Source organism: Pelodiscus sinensis, chromosome 10 (assembly GCF_052426305.1).
Source record: "Pelodiscus sinensis isolate ZL-2025 chromosome 10, ASM5242630v1, whole genome shotgun sequence".
Taxonomy (NCBI): Eukaryota; Metazoa; Chordata; order Testudines; family Trionychidae; genus Pelodiscus; species Pelodiscus sinensis.
The window spans coordinates 48,854,924-48,868,065 of NC_143061.1; the positions used below are offsets into that span (position 1 = coordinate 48,854,924).

The window sequence follows — 13,142 nt, forward strand, 5'->3', positions numbered from 1 at the left end:
GCTTACAAAGCCCATAGACTTCTGGTTGTCTGCATTTGGCTCACCTGAGTCGTGTGAGCGTGTTGGTGGGCGTTGACCTGTTAACTTTGCCAGGGCAGGACTGTGACTTCCAGAGTTGGAGAGATCTCTGCTGTTACCAGGGCTCTGTATAATCCTAGCATACCTGACAGCTGTGCTTCTCCTCAGCCCACATCAGCATGCCTGTGGGATCGCCTCCCAGGGAATCCCATTTCATCCTCTCCAGTGGCCGAAGCTTTTCTCCGGAATTCATATGGCCCCTGAGATGAGCGTCTGAGCGCTCAGACTATAAATAATTGGGCCTCAGACCATCACCCAATTTTCTCTTACAGATGCCTGTAAAAGAGCCACGTTTCATTTCAGTGTGGGGAGGGCAGGTAAATTGGGGGCTCAGCCGTATCTCTGGGCCTGTTGAAAGGGCTCTGTTGCCTTCAGTTATCTTCCTGTGGTGCCCAAAGTGGCGTGATGTGTGTGCAGGGAGGGCAGCTGTCTTCAGTGGTTCTCAGCCACCCCATCTGAACTCGGTGACGAATTGCTTGTGAAGGAAACTTCCTTTGTGTGTAAAAAGGGCAGTGCTTGCCCTGAACCTAAGAGGTTAATCCAGTCCTTCAAGCCATTACCATTTAATTAGCTTCCTCAGCCCCCTGTCTCTAGCCCACTTTAAGTTCTGAGCTGTGGTAGCAGGGCTCAGAAACTCTGATATCTGCCCTTCTGCTCTGGTTTTTAATTCGGTTCTTCACTGGGGCGTCCATTGAATTTTGCATCTCAGAGAATGGAGCAGCTGGGGCCATCGCTCAAAGATGTGTGGACCTAATGAGCTCGGCACAAGTTTGGATGACAGGATCTCGAGTTCTAATCACACTTCCGCTATTTTACAGGGCCCCACCTCTTCTTGCTTCTGTTTTCCCATTTGGAAAGGCATGAGGCATAAGAACCTAGGGTGTGTCTACACTGCACCGTTATTTCGAGATAACGAGCGTTATTTCGAAATAACAGTGTGAGCGTCTACGCAGCCATTCCATTATTTTGAAATAATTTCAAAATAACGGATGGCTCATTCCGAAATCTGTACACCTCATTCTACGAGAAATAACACCTGTTGTGAAATAGCTATTTCGAAATTAGGCGTGTGTAAATGCTCCATTGCTGCTATTTCAAAATAGCCCCTCACCGGGGCCATTCTAAGTTATTCCTCCCCAATGCCTCCTGGGGCTCTAAATCGAGATAGCACGTCTACATTAGGGAAACCTGCCTCGCACTAATTTTGAGGCTTCCCCGCAGTGTAGATGTGCTAGTTCGAAATAAGCTATTTTGGAATAACTGTTCCAGAATAGCTTATTCTGAAATAACTGAGCAGGGTAGACGTAGCCCTAGAGAGCTATCTATCTCACAGGAGTGCTGTGAGAGAGCTACCAGGATACAGGTTATATAGAGCTTAATGGTACATGTACATACATAGCTAGGAGTCTGAAACCAGCTGAGTACTTGATCAGTATCAACCATATAGAATCTTTGGATAGCCAGTGATGGCAGCAGGTGTAAGATAACAATTTCCCCTCAGCCTGCTTTATCAAGATCGGCTCCCCTCCCTCACACGTGGGGAGGTCTCCACTCGCATTCTGATGGTAAAAGAAGGGGGGGAAAGAGACCTCTTAGATTTGTCTCTTAAGTAAGATTACTTAGAACAAAGACTTATCCCTGGCATTGACAGCGTTGTTTGGATCTCTCTTCCTATAAGCCATGGGGTGGACTTTCTCCAGTGCTGACGGTCCTTGGTCTCTCCGAACATCACGTTCGAAGTTGGTTCGCATCCCTCTGTAGACAAGGTCCAAGTAACTAACTATATTGTGTTCTAAAAGGTGGTTTAAAGTGGTCTGAAAAAATTAGGTGGTTTATGATAATCTGGGAGCATCAGCTTTGGTAAAAGTACTTAAAGTACACCGCTGAGTGATCCGCTTGCTTTTAAAAAATGGCAGGTTTGTGATCTTACCTTCAGCCCTACCTTCCTTAAACACTGGATAGATAACTGGATAATAATAGCTATGCTCCTGGTTTATGCACTAAGTCTCCTGCTGAGATTCAAAGACAGACTAAATAATAGTTTTTATATAGAAGGAATTATTCTACTCCGATTGATGAGAAAAGTGGCCTTGGGTGAGTAGGATGCAAAAGATTGTAAGTCTTGGGAGCTTGTGCCACATTTTGGATTGAAATATTATTAAAAATAGTTTAGAGTAAAGACATAAGGGCATCAGTTCCAACCCTGTACAAGCATAAGATATAATCCCTAAGGAATAGGGGGATAGTCTATATTAAATGTATCTGTGTTGTAATTATTTCCAGATGCATGATATCCTAGAGAGAAACATCTTTCTCTCCGATACCCAACTGCTGAATTCATTCATGACTAATATTGGTCTCTTCATTTGCAGACCCCAGAGCCAACTGAAAACTACATCACTGAAGGAGAGTTTGAAGATGACCAGAGTTCTTCTCCCCCAAGCACCACAGAGTTGGAGCTACGTGGATCAAGCCAGGAAACAGATGAAGATTATTTTGAGACCAAGTCACATCAGAGTGAATCCTTGTCAGACATAAAGACTGAGCCTTATGAAAGTGTGTCAGACACAGAATCTGTTGCCAGTGACGTAAGTGGAGAAACTTGCTTAAGTTCCGACTGCCTTTCCTCTGGAAAAAAACAACTAGGCCATACTTTTCCTGATACCAGTACAGGAATACCCCCTCATGAACTTCATTGCACGAGTCAACTGGAGAGGAGTCAAAAGGCACAGTTGGAGTTGTCTTCTCATTTAAAAGTAGCACCAAGTAGAAATGAATTTTGGATTCAGACTAGAAAACAGAGAGGAGAGGAGGCAGAAGAAGAAGAACTAATATTAACTAGTGACCCCTCCAAAACAGAGTCTGTCACCAGTGCAAAGGACACTACAGCAAAGGCAGGGACTGAGTTGGTGGTGGATGGATTGCAAGGTGAAGCAAAGTCTGAAAACAATAAAGTGCAGTCCTTGGGCAGCTCAGAACCAGCTGAAGATGCTATTGCAAGGAGTAAAAAGAGTCCAGCAACTGTAAGCATTGCCTGTCTGAAAGCAAACTCCGAAAGCTGTTTGACTCTTCCCAAGGCTCAGCAATTTCTTTTACAGCCAGATGTTGGATCAAGCCATAGTTTGCCTAATATTAATTTAGAAACAAATAGAACTGATGATAAAAGAAACTCTGAGGCGTTGGAATTTCACTATGAATTAGATTCTAGACCTAACATAAAATGCAGTAGAAGGAACTCAGTTAACAATGGGGAACCGACAGATACAAAGACAAGAAACAGAACTCCAGGGGCCAACCTTAAATTCGATTCACTCTTATACCAACCCTGCCTAAAATCTAAATGTCAGCTTCCACATATAAGATCAGAGACTGCAGAAAATAAAACATGGCATAGTGTACCTGAAAACATAAATTCTAGGGATGAGAGAGACTGCTTTCAATTTACAGATAAATTAAGACTGTCATCGTCCAGGCTACATCTTCAAGGTTTGGATTTCGAGTACTCCTGGAAAAACATAGAAAGGGTGGGTGGAAGCTCTGAAAAAGCAATAAAACTGGAGGGGAAATTTGGCATCAAAGGATCACTCCTTAATACCTGCCTAGAGGCAAATAAGAGCCAGGTATCTTGTCCAGCGGGCTCCCACCAAGGTTCTGAGATTAATTTGCACACTGAATTGGAGACATGTGGCCTTGACACAGAAGCAGACATGTGTGCTGATAGCGTATCATCAGCAGAGCTCCAGCTGGACGATGCCTCTGAGTGGGATCCAGTAGGCAGGACGACACCCTCCGTCTTGGGCTCGGAGCCATTGGGTGTAAATGCTGAAGGAGATGTAGGAAAAGACCAATGGAAATCTGAGAATGGTTCCAAAGTCCATGGGCTGTCTCACACCATTAACTCGGAACCTGGCATCAGTGACCCCCAGGACCAAGTAACTTGTCTTGTAGGCATTTCTGTTGTTGCAGAAAACAAAGGTGATAACTATGCAGCAAACAATGGTCTGGCTGGTAGAACAAATCTGAACGACTTGGAGGAAAGTGTCCTTGAATCACCAAGTACTGAGGCCTGTGTGAGAGAAACTGGTTCAGAAGATTCTTCTGAGCTGAATTTAGGTGGGAAAGCCCTAGAGATCATGCTGACTGGTGTGGATCACACCGACTGGTCCGGTGGCCAAGATGTTACAGGACAGCAGCATGCTTCAATGCTGCAAAACCTGAACGGCAACAACAATGCCTTCCAGGGACGCTCAGAGCTTATAACAACAAATGGACATCTCCAGGGGGAAACGTTGATGAAGTTCCCAGAGTTAAAGCCTGCTCTGATTATAATATCAGTGGAGGAGAAGGGCTTGCAGTCCAATAAGTCGAATGATGGCTGTCGTGCTGAAATAATAACTGGAACATTAGGAGAACTAGCCAATGAGGATCTGGGGTCTCCTCCCATTGGCAGCAAAGAATCCAAGGAGCAACAGAGAGATCTGCATATGTATCCCAACTGTGAAGAGCAAACTCTGCCTATACAGCACATCTCTGGCAGTGAAGAGGTGAGTGCTGCTGGGAGCACAGGACAAGAAGAATCTGAAATCGTGCAGCAGCAAGTAAAGAAAACCGATCTGGATTTCTCTTTGAAATGCAATTGCAGTGGCTTCCCAGTAACTGCTGCAAAATATGAACCCAGTGAGCTTAATTTACACGTGGAGGATGCTGCTGTTCCCATGAAAGAAAAGCCAGTTGTATGCAGCAGAGTGCATTTGAAATCACATGGCATAACCAGTGGGGGAATCTCTCGGGGAGAGCCCTACCGAACTAATGTGGGGGTGCAGACAGAAAGAGAGATGTTACAAAAATCACTGTTTGAAAGCAGTGCTTTCAAAGAGTCTGAGGAAAATGAGTTCAATACAAGTCAAGGCCCAGAGCAAGACATATATATCCCTACCACAACAGCCCTGGAAAAGAGCAGTATTAGTGGCCTGTGGCAGAGCGTGGATGGTGACACTGTTGGGAGCATCGTCTCCTGCGTACAGTGGCTAGACGGGAAAGAAAGTGAAAGCACCAGTCTTTCAAAAGAACAGACGGGCATTGGCGAAGATTCTCCCGACAGAGAACTAAAGCAGGGCTCTGCTATGGAGGAACTGAGTCTTAGCAAGGTCAATGAACAGAATCCACACGTGACCGGTGCCTTGAACCATATAGCGAAGACAGAGAGCCAAGAGGCCTCTGCCCTGGCTCTAGACAATGTGAGCACTAGCAGTGCTAACAGTGAGGAGATGGAGGAGAATTTATTCCACTTTCCGGGGAGTAACAGCAGCCTCTCTAAAACTGTGCAGAAACCGAGCAAGACTGTGAAGCCTTCCAAGTTTTTAGTGTTCTCAAAAATGGCATCCTTCAAGAAAACCAAGACAGCGGCTGCTGAAAACCAAGGTAGCAGCAGCATCTTTGGGAGCAAGACAAAGGCAGAAGAACTTGACACTGGGAAAGAAGATGAAGACACTGAGAGTTTGCAGTCTTTTAAAAGCAGTTCATCTAGTTCTACCTTGCAAAGAAAAGAAAGTTACACCTCAGAATATTCTGATGATGACGACATATTCTATGAAAGGCCTGCTGGATTGCTCAGCAGAATCAGCCTGAGGAAGGCTTCTGGATCTGGTCGGATACAGACGGACAACACTGACACAAATTCTACTTCCCCCTCATTGCTGAATGCCAAACACTCTGAAACACGAGCCTTAGAGTCAGCTGAAAATAATGAGAGCGAAGTGTCAGAGTGTTCTGGGGCAAGGAGATCCCTGAGTGAGAATGAGTATAAAAGAAACAAAAACCCAGAGGGCAAAAAATTCAGGACAAGGCTGGCCTTGGCACAGAAATCCTTCTCGAGTTTATTTGAATCCAAAACCCCGGAGAAAGAAAATCCCGAGCAGAGCCCCAAAGTGTCAGTGAAACATGAAAAGGAGAGAGCCAAGATTCGCCAGAGCTCCTGGAAAGCATTTCTGAAAAGCAGGGAGGCGGAGGGACTAAAAAGGCCCACCGTACCTCCATCCCAGGTCAGTCTTAGAACCAGCAGGGGCCACCAGCAAGGTCCTGAAAATGGTGCAAGAAGACCATCTACGGAGAAGCAGGAGAGCTCTAATGGACAAGCATTGTTGAGATCCTATGAGTGTAATGCCACCTCCACAGATGCCAACCATTCTGACACCTCTGTGGAGTCCATTGAGGTCTCGACGCCTATGGATAGGAGAAGACAGAAGGTACTCTCCTATGATTTGACTAGCAAAGGTCTGGAAAGCCTAGACTATGATGAGCAGCAGGAATTATTGGTCAACAGTTTAGGTACTTCTGAAGAATACTGGTTGAGATCTGCCTTTAGCCCTAGTGACCTGCAATCCCCCTTTACTCAGTTAAGCCCCTCTTGCCCCCAGCTATCGACATATGATGGTAAAGACATGCCCTGCCGGCCCATGAGCCCTAAACCCCAAAGTCCAAGACCCGGATCTCAACGCAAAAGTTTCCGTTATCCCGGGAGAATAAGTGCCACTTCTATGATCTCGCTTGGGAACAGCTCTGCTATCGACAGCAACTTAGAGGCACCCGAGAGGCCAAAGACGCTGAAGCCTAGGGGTATGCTCTTGCTTTCTATGCACTCACTGGACAATGAATGCCAGAGAGAAGACAGTGGGATAAGCAGCCAGTCACAGATCAGCTTAAACACTGCTTCCTCAGTTAGCGATCTGCTCCGAGATGAGGTGAGTTGCTCGGTGAAAGTGATCAGACTTAATAGTGCTTTGCAGAGCTCTCCTAAGGGGCTTAATGAATCCCAAATGCCAAGAGTCATATTCTGTTAATAGAAGAGTGAACGAACTAGCTGTTAGCTGGAATAAACACATCTCTTTGTGTAAATACAGCAGCTGCACACTAGTGATAGTTCCTAGTGAATAGCCTCCTGCCTCTGAGCTGATTTACAGTCCCTTAAAGAGCAGTTTTTCTGCAAATTGTGACGGTGAAATTGGCATTGTGATTCTCTGTATTTATTGCATCACAATGATTTAAGATTAGGATTTACTCCTCTGCCAAGTAAAAGGATCAGGGTTTTCCTAACTGCTAGTGCTGCAAACTTCTCCTGGAATGTGAGAATCTAGCTGGGTTTGTTTTGTCTCATGCACTAGACAAATTGCACACACCAGACCCTGACCTCTGTGACACCCATGCTAAGCCATTGCCTTGTGTCAGGTCTTCAAGGCAAAGTGGGCCCTTCAAAAAGCACACTGGAGAATGCTTGCAGCATCTCCTCCTGCGGCATGCTTGGGAGCAGGTTGTTCAGAAGCTAGCCCTACTGAGGTTTTAAACATTAAGGCTGTGTCTAAACTACATGGCTCCGTCAATGGAGCCATGTAGATTAGGCTGATCGGCAGAGGGAAATGAAGCCGCAATTTAAATAATCGCAGCTTCATTTAAATTTAAATGGCTGCCACGCTGAGCCGACAAACAGCTGATCAGCTGTTTGTCGGCTCAGCGTGCTAGTCTGGACGCTCCCGCCCTGACCTGAAAGCCCTTTATCGACCTCCTCGTTATGCCTCATAGGATGAGGTTTACCAGGCAGGTCGATAAAGGGCTTTCATGTCGACAGGGGAGCGTCCAGACTGCCCTGATCTGCTGACAAACAGCTGATCGGCAGAGAGGGGCAGCCATTTAAATTTAAATGAAGCCGCAATTATTTAAATTGCGGCTTCATTTCCCTTTGCCGAACAAACAAATCTACATGGCTCCGTCGACGGAGCCATGTAGTCTAGACGTACCCCAAGATAACAGTCCTCACTTCCAAGATATGAATTCCAACACATTAAAGACCTTTGACTGCTAGTTAGATTTATTTTAGGAATTTTGATAAGGACATTGTAAGTTTGAGGTAGCTCTGAATCCTGCATTATAGATAAGAAGGTTTAACATACAGAGTCTTTGCAGTATGCATTTGCCAATTAAATATATATTCGGAACTATACCTCAGTACACCCACTGCTACATAAAAATGTCAGTAAATACAGTCCAGCACTAGATGCAGACTAATTTTCCTCCTATATCTGAGTAGTAGGCAGTAGAACTGGAGAGGTGGTGAACCACATGGATATATGTAGAATTCTTATGTAAAAGAACCAAAACCTCCAACTTCCCCTCAGAAATTAACAATTTGTAACTAAGTTTCAAAGAGAGAAGAATTTATGTTGAAACCAAGAGTCTAGAGTGACCCAGTTCTGCACAGCTGAGTGTTTGCCTTGGGGCCAGAGGATCACATCAGATGGGCCTTAGAGTAATTTCATCTATCTGGGCTTTTTTTCATGTTTTAATTTAGTTATGTAAATAAGTTCTCCAGCAGGCAATAAAAGACAGTCCCAATACATCCCCTCTTCCCCTCTCTCCTCCCTCACCTGTTTCCCAGACCTTCCTTGAGGTGCTGGGGTCTAAGGTCTCCCGTATCTCAGGCGTACACCTCCCTCGCTACGTTTGCATCAGTATCGGTAAGGCTGTGTCACGTTGCCAGAGATGAGCTGGCACAGGGCTGTTTACATGCCGCCCTGGTTTAAGCAGAGATTGAAAATTACTATTTTCAAAGAGCTTGTAGTATCTGAGTTCTTCAAACAACCTGGGGGATAGCAGAGAGATCCTGGTCTCTCTAGAAACCAACCCTCCCTCACATGGGGGACGTACGTTGCCTCTTTTCCTCTGAGATTACTCCTGCCCTCGTGTCACTGATCTCTTGTCTTACCTATAATGGATGCCCTCTGGATTAATGGTGAAATGCCTTGCCACATCTCAATATTTAAGGAGCCCCTGTGAAAAAACTGGTGTGTGTGTGTGTGAGAGAGAGAGAGCATAATAGCACATGGAAAGAGAAACAGAGTGAAGTCAGCACCTATACACCCTGCCCCCATCCTGTAATTTCCTAACTCCTTGGCTAAATATCAGACAAGTAGCACTGATAACATAAAGTGCAACATCAAAGTACTGGACTCCTGTGAGACCAGCAGGCACCGAGGGGGTTCTGATGCCTCTCCCAGCTAAGGGATGGTGGGGAAAGCACAGACAGCAAGCGAGGGTACGACTGTCTACACCTTTATCAATAATATTGCAATAATAATAAATATAGAGTGACCCAAATCCTAGCAGTAGCACTATTGTAACAAACCCGGGACTAGCTTGTGACTGGCCACAGGCTCCTCCGCCAGCATGCGGGGTATGCTTTGTGTGCCATGTAGCGTGGGAAGCAGGCACTATACAGTATTTTAAAAGGAGAAATTTTGGCAGGCTCAGAACATCACTGATCTGTTTCCCCATTAACTCTGTTTTCCAAAGCCAGCAAATGGCTCATTACATTATTTTTGTTTTAGCACCACAGTGTTTTTCCTTCCTTTCCTCTTATGGGACCCGTTTTCTGCTTCAAGCTTCTACCGGGCCTTTAAAATAAACAAGATAAATGAAATCAGTGCAACACCTTGTGAGTTACCTCTGTAAGATGCCATCACCGCTGCCCTGGTCAGGCTCTCCGGTTTTTGTGTGGAGGTGGGGCTAGTGGGATGGGCTTTCAGTCTTCCAGAGCTCAAGTAAAGGCCCAGCCCCCCAGGTGGTTCTGAGGCCTTGCACTGAGCTTTGCAATCAGCCATTCAGCCGTGATTAAAAAACACCCTGTGTTTTCACCTGCTGCTTATAACACAGGATCCCCAACAACAAAGTCAAATGCCACCTGAAAAGAGGCCAAGTGAGAAGTGGGTTCTGCATCGCAAAAAGAGGTCCCCTCAGATCCCGCTGTCCCCGCGGCCATTCTCCAGCATTGAGAGCAAAATCTGGATGCTCCCCTTCCTCGCCCCAGATGAAAAAGCCAAGAAGGTGCCAGAGCCGAAGAGACTGAAACCCCTATACAAGTGCTTCAGCTGTGACGACATGTGGCTGGAGAGGAATCGGAAAAGGAATCTAGAGAAGGCAACACAGCTGGAGAGAGAGATACAATTGAGGAACCTTCCAGAAGATCAGTTAAAAGTAAGAAAATGGACCTCATCCTTCCTCTCTTCTCTGACACTGTCCTCTTCCTCTTCTCCAGCTGCTTCTTTTTGCTGTCATCACCTTCTCTCTTCAGGCTGCATCTCCTGCCAGCTCTGTCAGCTTCCCTTTTTGCCTCTGGTCTGTGGCGACTATGTGTGTAAAATGAACTTCTCACCAGCCCTGCAATTGTCTTGTTTTGTTGTTAAAAGCATGCGATTTCTGCTCTGTCATGTGGCGTGCATTGGAGAGCGATAGAGTCTGGGTTGGAGAGACAGAAGGAGGGGGGGACAAATCCGTCTTCTTCACTAATGAAATCTGCTATTGTGCTGTGTTATTCCCTGAGGCAGCTACGCCACTTCAAACAGAGGCCCTCCTGTTCCTTAGCTTATTAGTCAACTGTTGCACTCCTTACTCGGGCAACACTCCCATTGACTCCCAGAGGGAAAGAGTGCAAGAAGCATTTAACAGAAACTCTTTGGGGCAGATTGTACATGGAGAATATTGGTTTGAAAATTGCTCCGATTACTGACCATTGGTAATGTCTTTAGAAGATGTGTTATTACTGCTTGTTACAAAAGTCGTCGTGGCCCCTTGGACTCTCAGAGATAGCAATGCTCAACTCCGGAGGCAAGACCAAGGCTCCCATTAACATGAGTGAGAGCCACTTGTGAATCCAAGAGCAACATTTGTGGAGAGCTAAAGTAGATTCAGAAAGGAGGCACCTGTATGCAGCCTTCTGCTAATAAAATGGAAATGCTTTAGGCCTAGCTTCGGTAGGAGGATGTAGGCTTTCAAACAAAAAAGTGCCTGTCAGGGACTCTGTGCTGGGAGTTTGCCACGTTTATTATTTCCCTTTCATGACATAGACACTTAGGGCTTGTCTCCACTACCACATAGATTGACACTGCAGCAATTGATCCACCAGAGGTTGATTTATCAGGTCTAGTGAAGACTTGCTAAATCAACTGCCCAATGCACTCCCATTGACTCTGGTACTCCACTGGAATGAGACATGCAAGGTAGGTTAATAGTAGAGTTTCTCCTCTCAACCCAGTGCAGTGTAGACACCACAGGTAATCCACCTAAAGTATGTTGTCTCCAGCTACATTATTCACATAGCTGGAACTGTATTTCTTGGGTCAATTTTAGCCCATAGTGTAGGCTTGCCATAGAAATGCTAACAGTGTTTCTGCCTGCCATTACATTGAAGAAATGGTCTTTAAGAATTTGGGCCCTGATCTCACAAACCCTCAAGCTTAATTTAAGCTTAAAGTTACACACACACGAGCATCCTGTTGACTTCTTCTCAAATGCCTAACGTTCAGCTTTTCCCTCAGTGCTGGCAAGACTGGGGGCTTTAGGCCCATTTTTGGTCTATATTAACACAATTAAGATAGCCAGATTGATTCTAAAAACAGAGCTGATGAAATGTTATCCTCCATTCTCTCCTCACAAGAATTCCGCCTGCCAAATTTCTGTGGGCACACACAACATTGAGTCATTTGCTGGTTCTACCACAGACGGGCCCCAGCAAATACTAGTCCCAAACCTGTGATGCACTGTTAACCCTCGGTGCCATGAGCTTTGTGAACTCAGGCTTGCTAGTGGCAGGGTCTCCTGACAATGAACCATGCTACTAGCTCAGGGACCGACATCCTAGCATACGATGTACCTTTCTGATGTATTTTAGAAAAAAACAATTGTGTTATTTCCAGCATTATTTAAAGTCCCAGGGAAATAAGGATATGTCTACACTTGCTCCCTAGTTCGGACTAGGGAGTCAAATGAAGCATACCGAAGTTGCAAATCAAGCGCAGGATTTAAATATCCCACGTTTGATTAGCATAATCGCGACCGGTCACCATTTTAAAATGCCGGTCACCCGATTTAACTCGCCATGTGTAGCCACGGTAGCCGCGGTAGTCCGATTTAAAACCCTTCCATCGAATTAACGGTTACTCCTCATTGCAACTATACGTGGTGAGTTAAATAGAGCGACCTGCATTTTAAAATGGTGACTGGCCGCGATTATACTAATCAAGTGTGGGATATTTAAATCCCGTGCTTGATTTGCAACTTCGTTATGGTTCATTTGCCTCCCTAGTCCGAACTAGGGGGCAAGTGTAGACATACCCTAACTGACTGTTGTTTTCAGACATACATAGACTCATTCTAAACAAAAGGCAGTAAAATGCGTTAAAGGCATGAGAAAGCGTGTGCAAAGCATGATGAGAATATAATTAATGCTGCAACACATTGTAATCATCATTTAGAATGTTGAAGCTTGTAGAAAGGGTGATGGATTATTTCATCATCTTTTACTTTTCCCTTGAATCTCAGATGTTCTTCATTCTACTCATCTGCTCTCTGGGTGAAAGTCTATGGCTACCCATAAATATTTTCTTCATTAAACTTTTCCACTTTCTTTTTCTGCTGCTAACTTTAAACTGCAATCAGCTGTGTAAGTGTAAAAGCTACTCCTGCTCCTTCTGTTCACTCCTATGTCTAGAGGGTATTCTGTCTCATTCACTAGGAAGTCACCTTATCTTCCTGTCCTAGAGGAGAAGTGCAGGAGGAATAGAAATACAACAGGCAGATTGGTAGGTGTGTGGCAGGCAAATGGTGGACTTTGTAATCACATCTAACTGGACCACAGAATGAGCTAAGTGCATGAAAAGGGCGATTATGAATTCTAATCTTCCTAGACAGTCTTGGCATGAAAGGGTTGTTGATTCTGTGGAGCACTTTTGAGATCTGTGGACCAGTTAGGTCGGGTGCCATTTTTAAATTCCCCTAGTCCGAACTAACTGCCCGCGGCTACACACGGCCATCAAACATTAACTCGAACTAAGTCCTTAGTTCGAGTTAACTGTTACATTCCACAAGGTAACTCGAACTAAGGACTTAGTTCGAGTTAACGTTTGACGGCTGCGTGTAGCCGCGGGTAGTTAGTTCGGACTAAGGGGATTTTAAAATGATGCCCAGACGGGAAGATGCAAATAAAGCCCGGGATATTTAAATCCTGGGCTTCATTTGCA

The 13,142-nt window shown here is 45.2% G+C and overlaps 1 protein-coding gene across 1 annotated transcript in view; it reads left to right on the forward strand.

Moving 5' to 3' along the window:
• Nucleotides 1-13,142, forward strand: part of ARHGEF4 (Rho guanine nucleotide exchange factor 4) — a 317,320-nt gene that overhangs the window by 140,469 nt on the left and 163,709 nt on the right. The window contains exons 3-4 of the mRNA XM_006125203.5: nucleotides 2,451-6,818; nucleotides 9,781-10,101. Coding sequence (XP_006125265.3) covers nucleotides 2,451-6,818; nucleotides 9,781-10,101 — 4,689 coding nt within the window. The remainder of the gene's footprint in view (nucleotides 1-2,450; nucleotides 6,819-9,780; nucleotides 10,102-13,142) is intronic.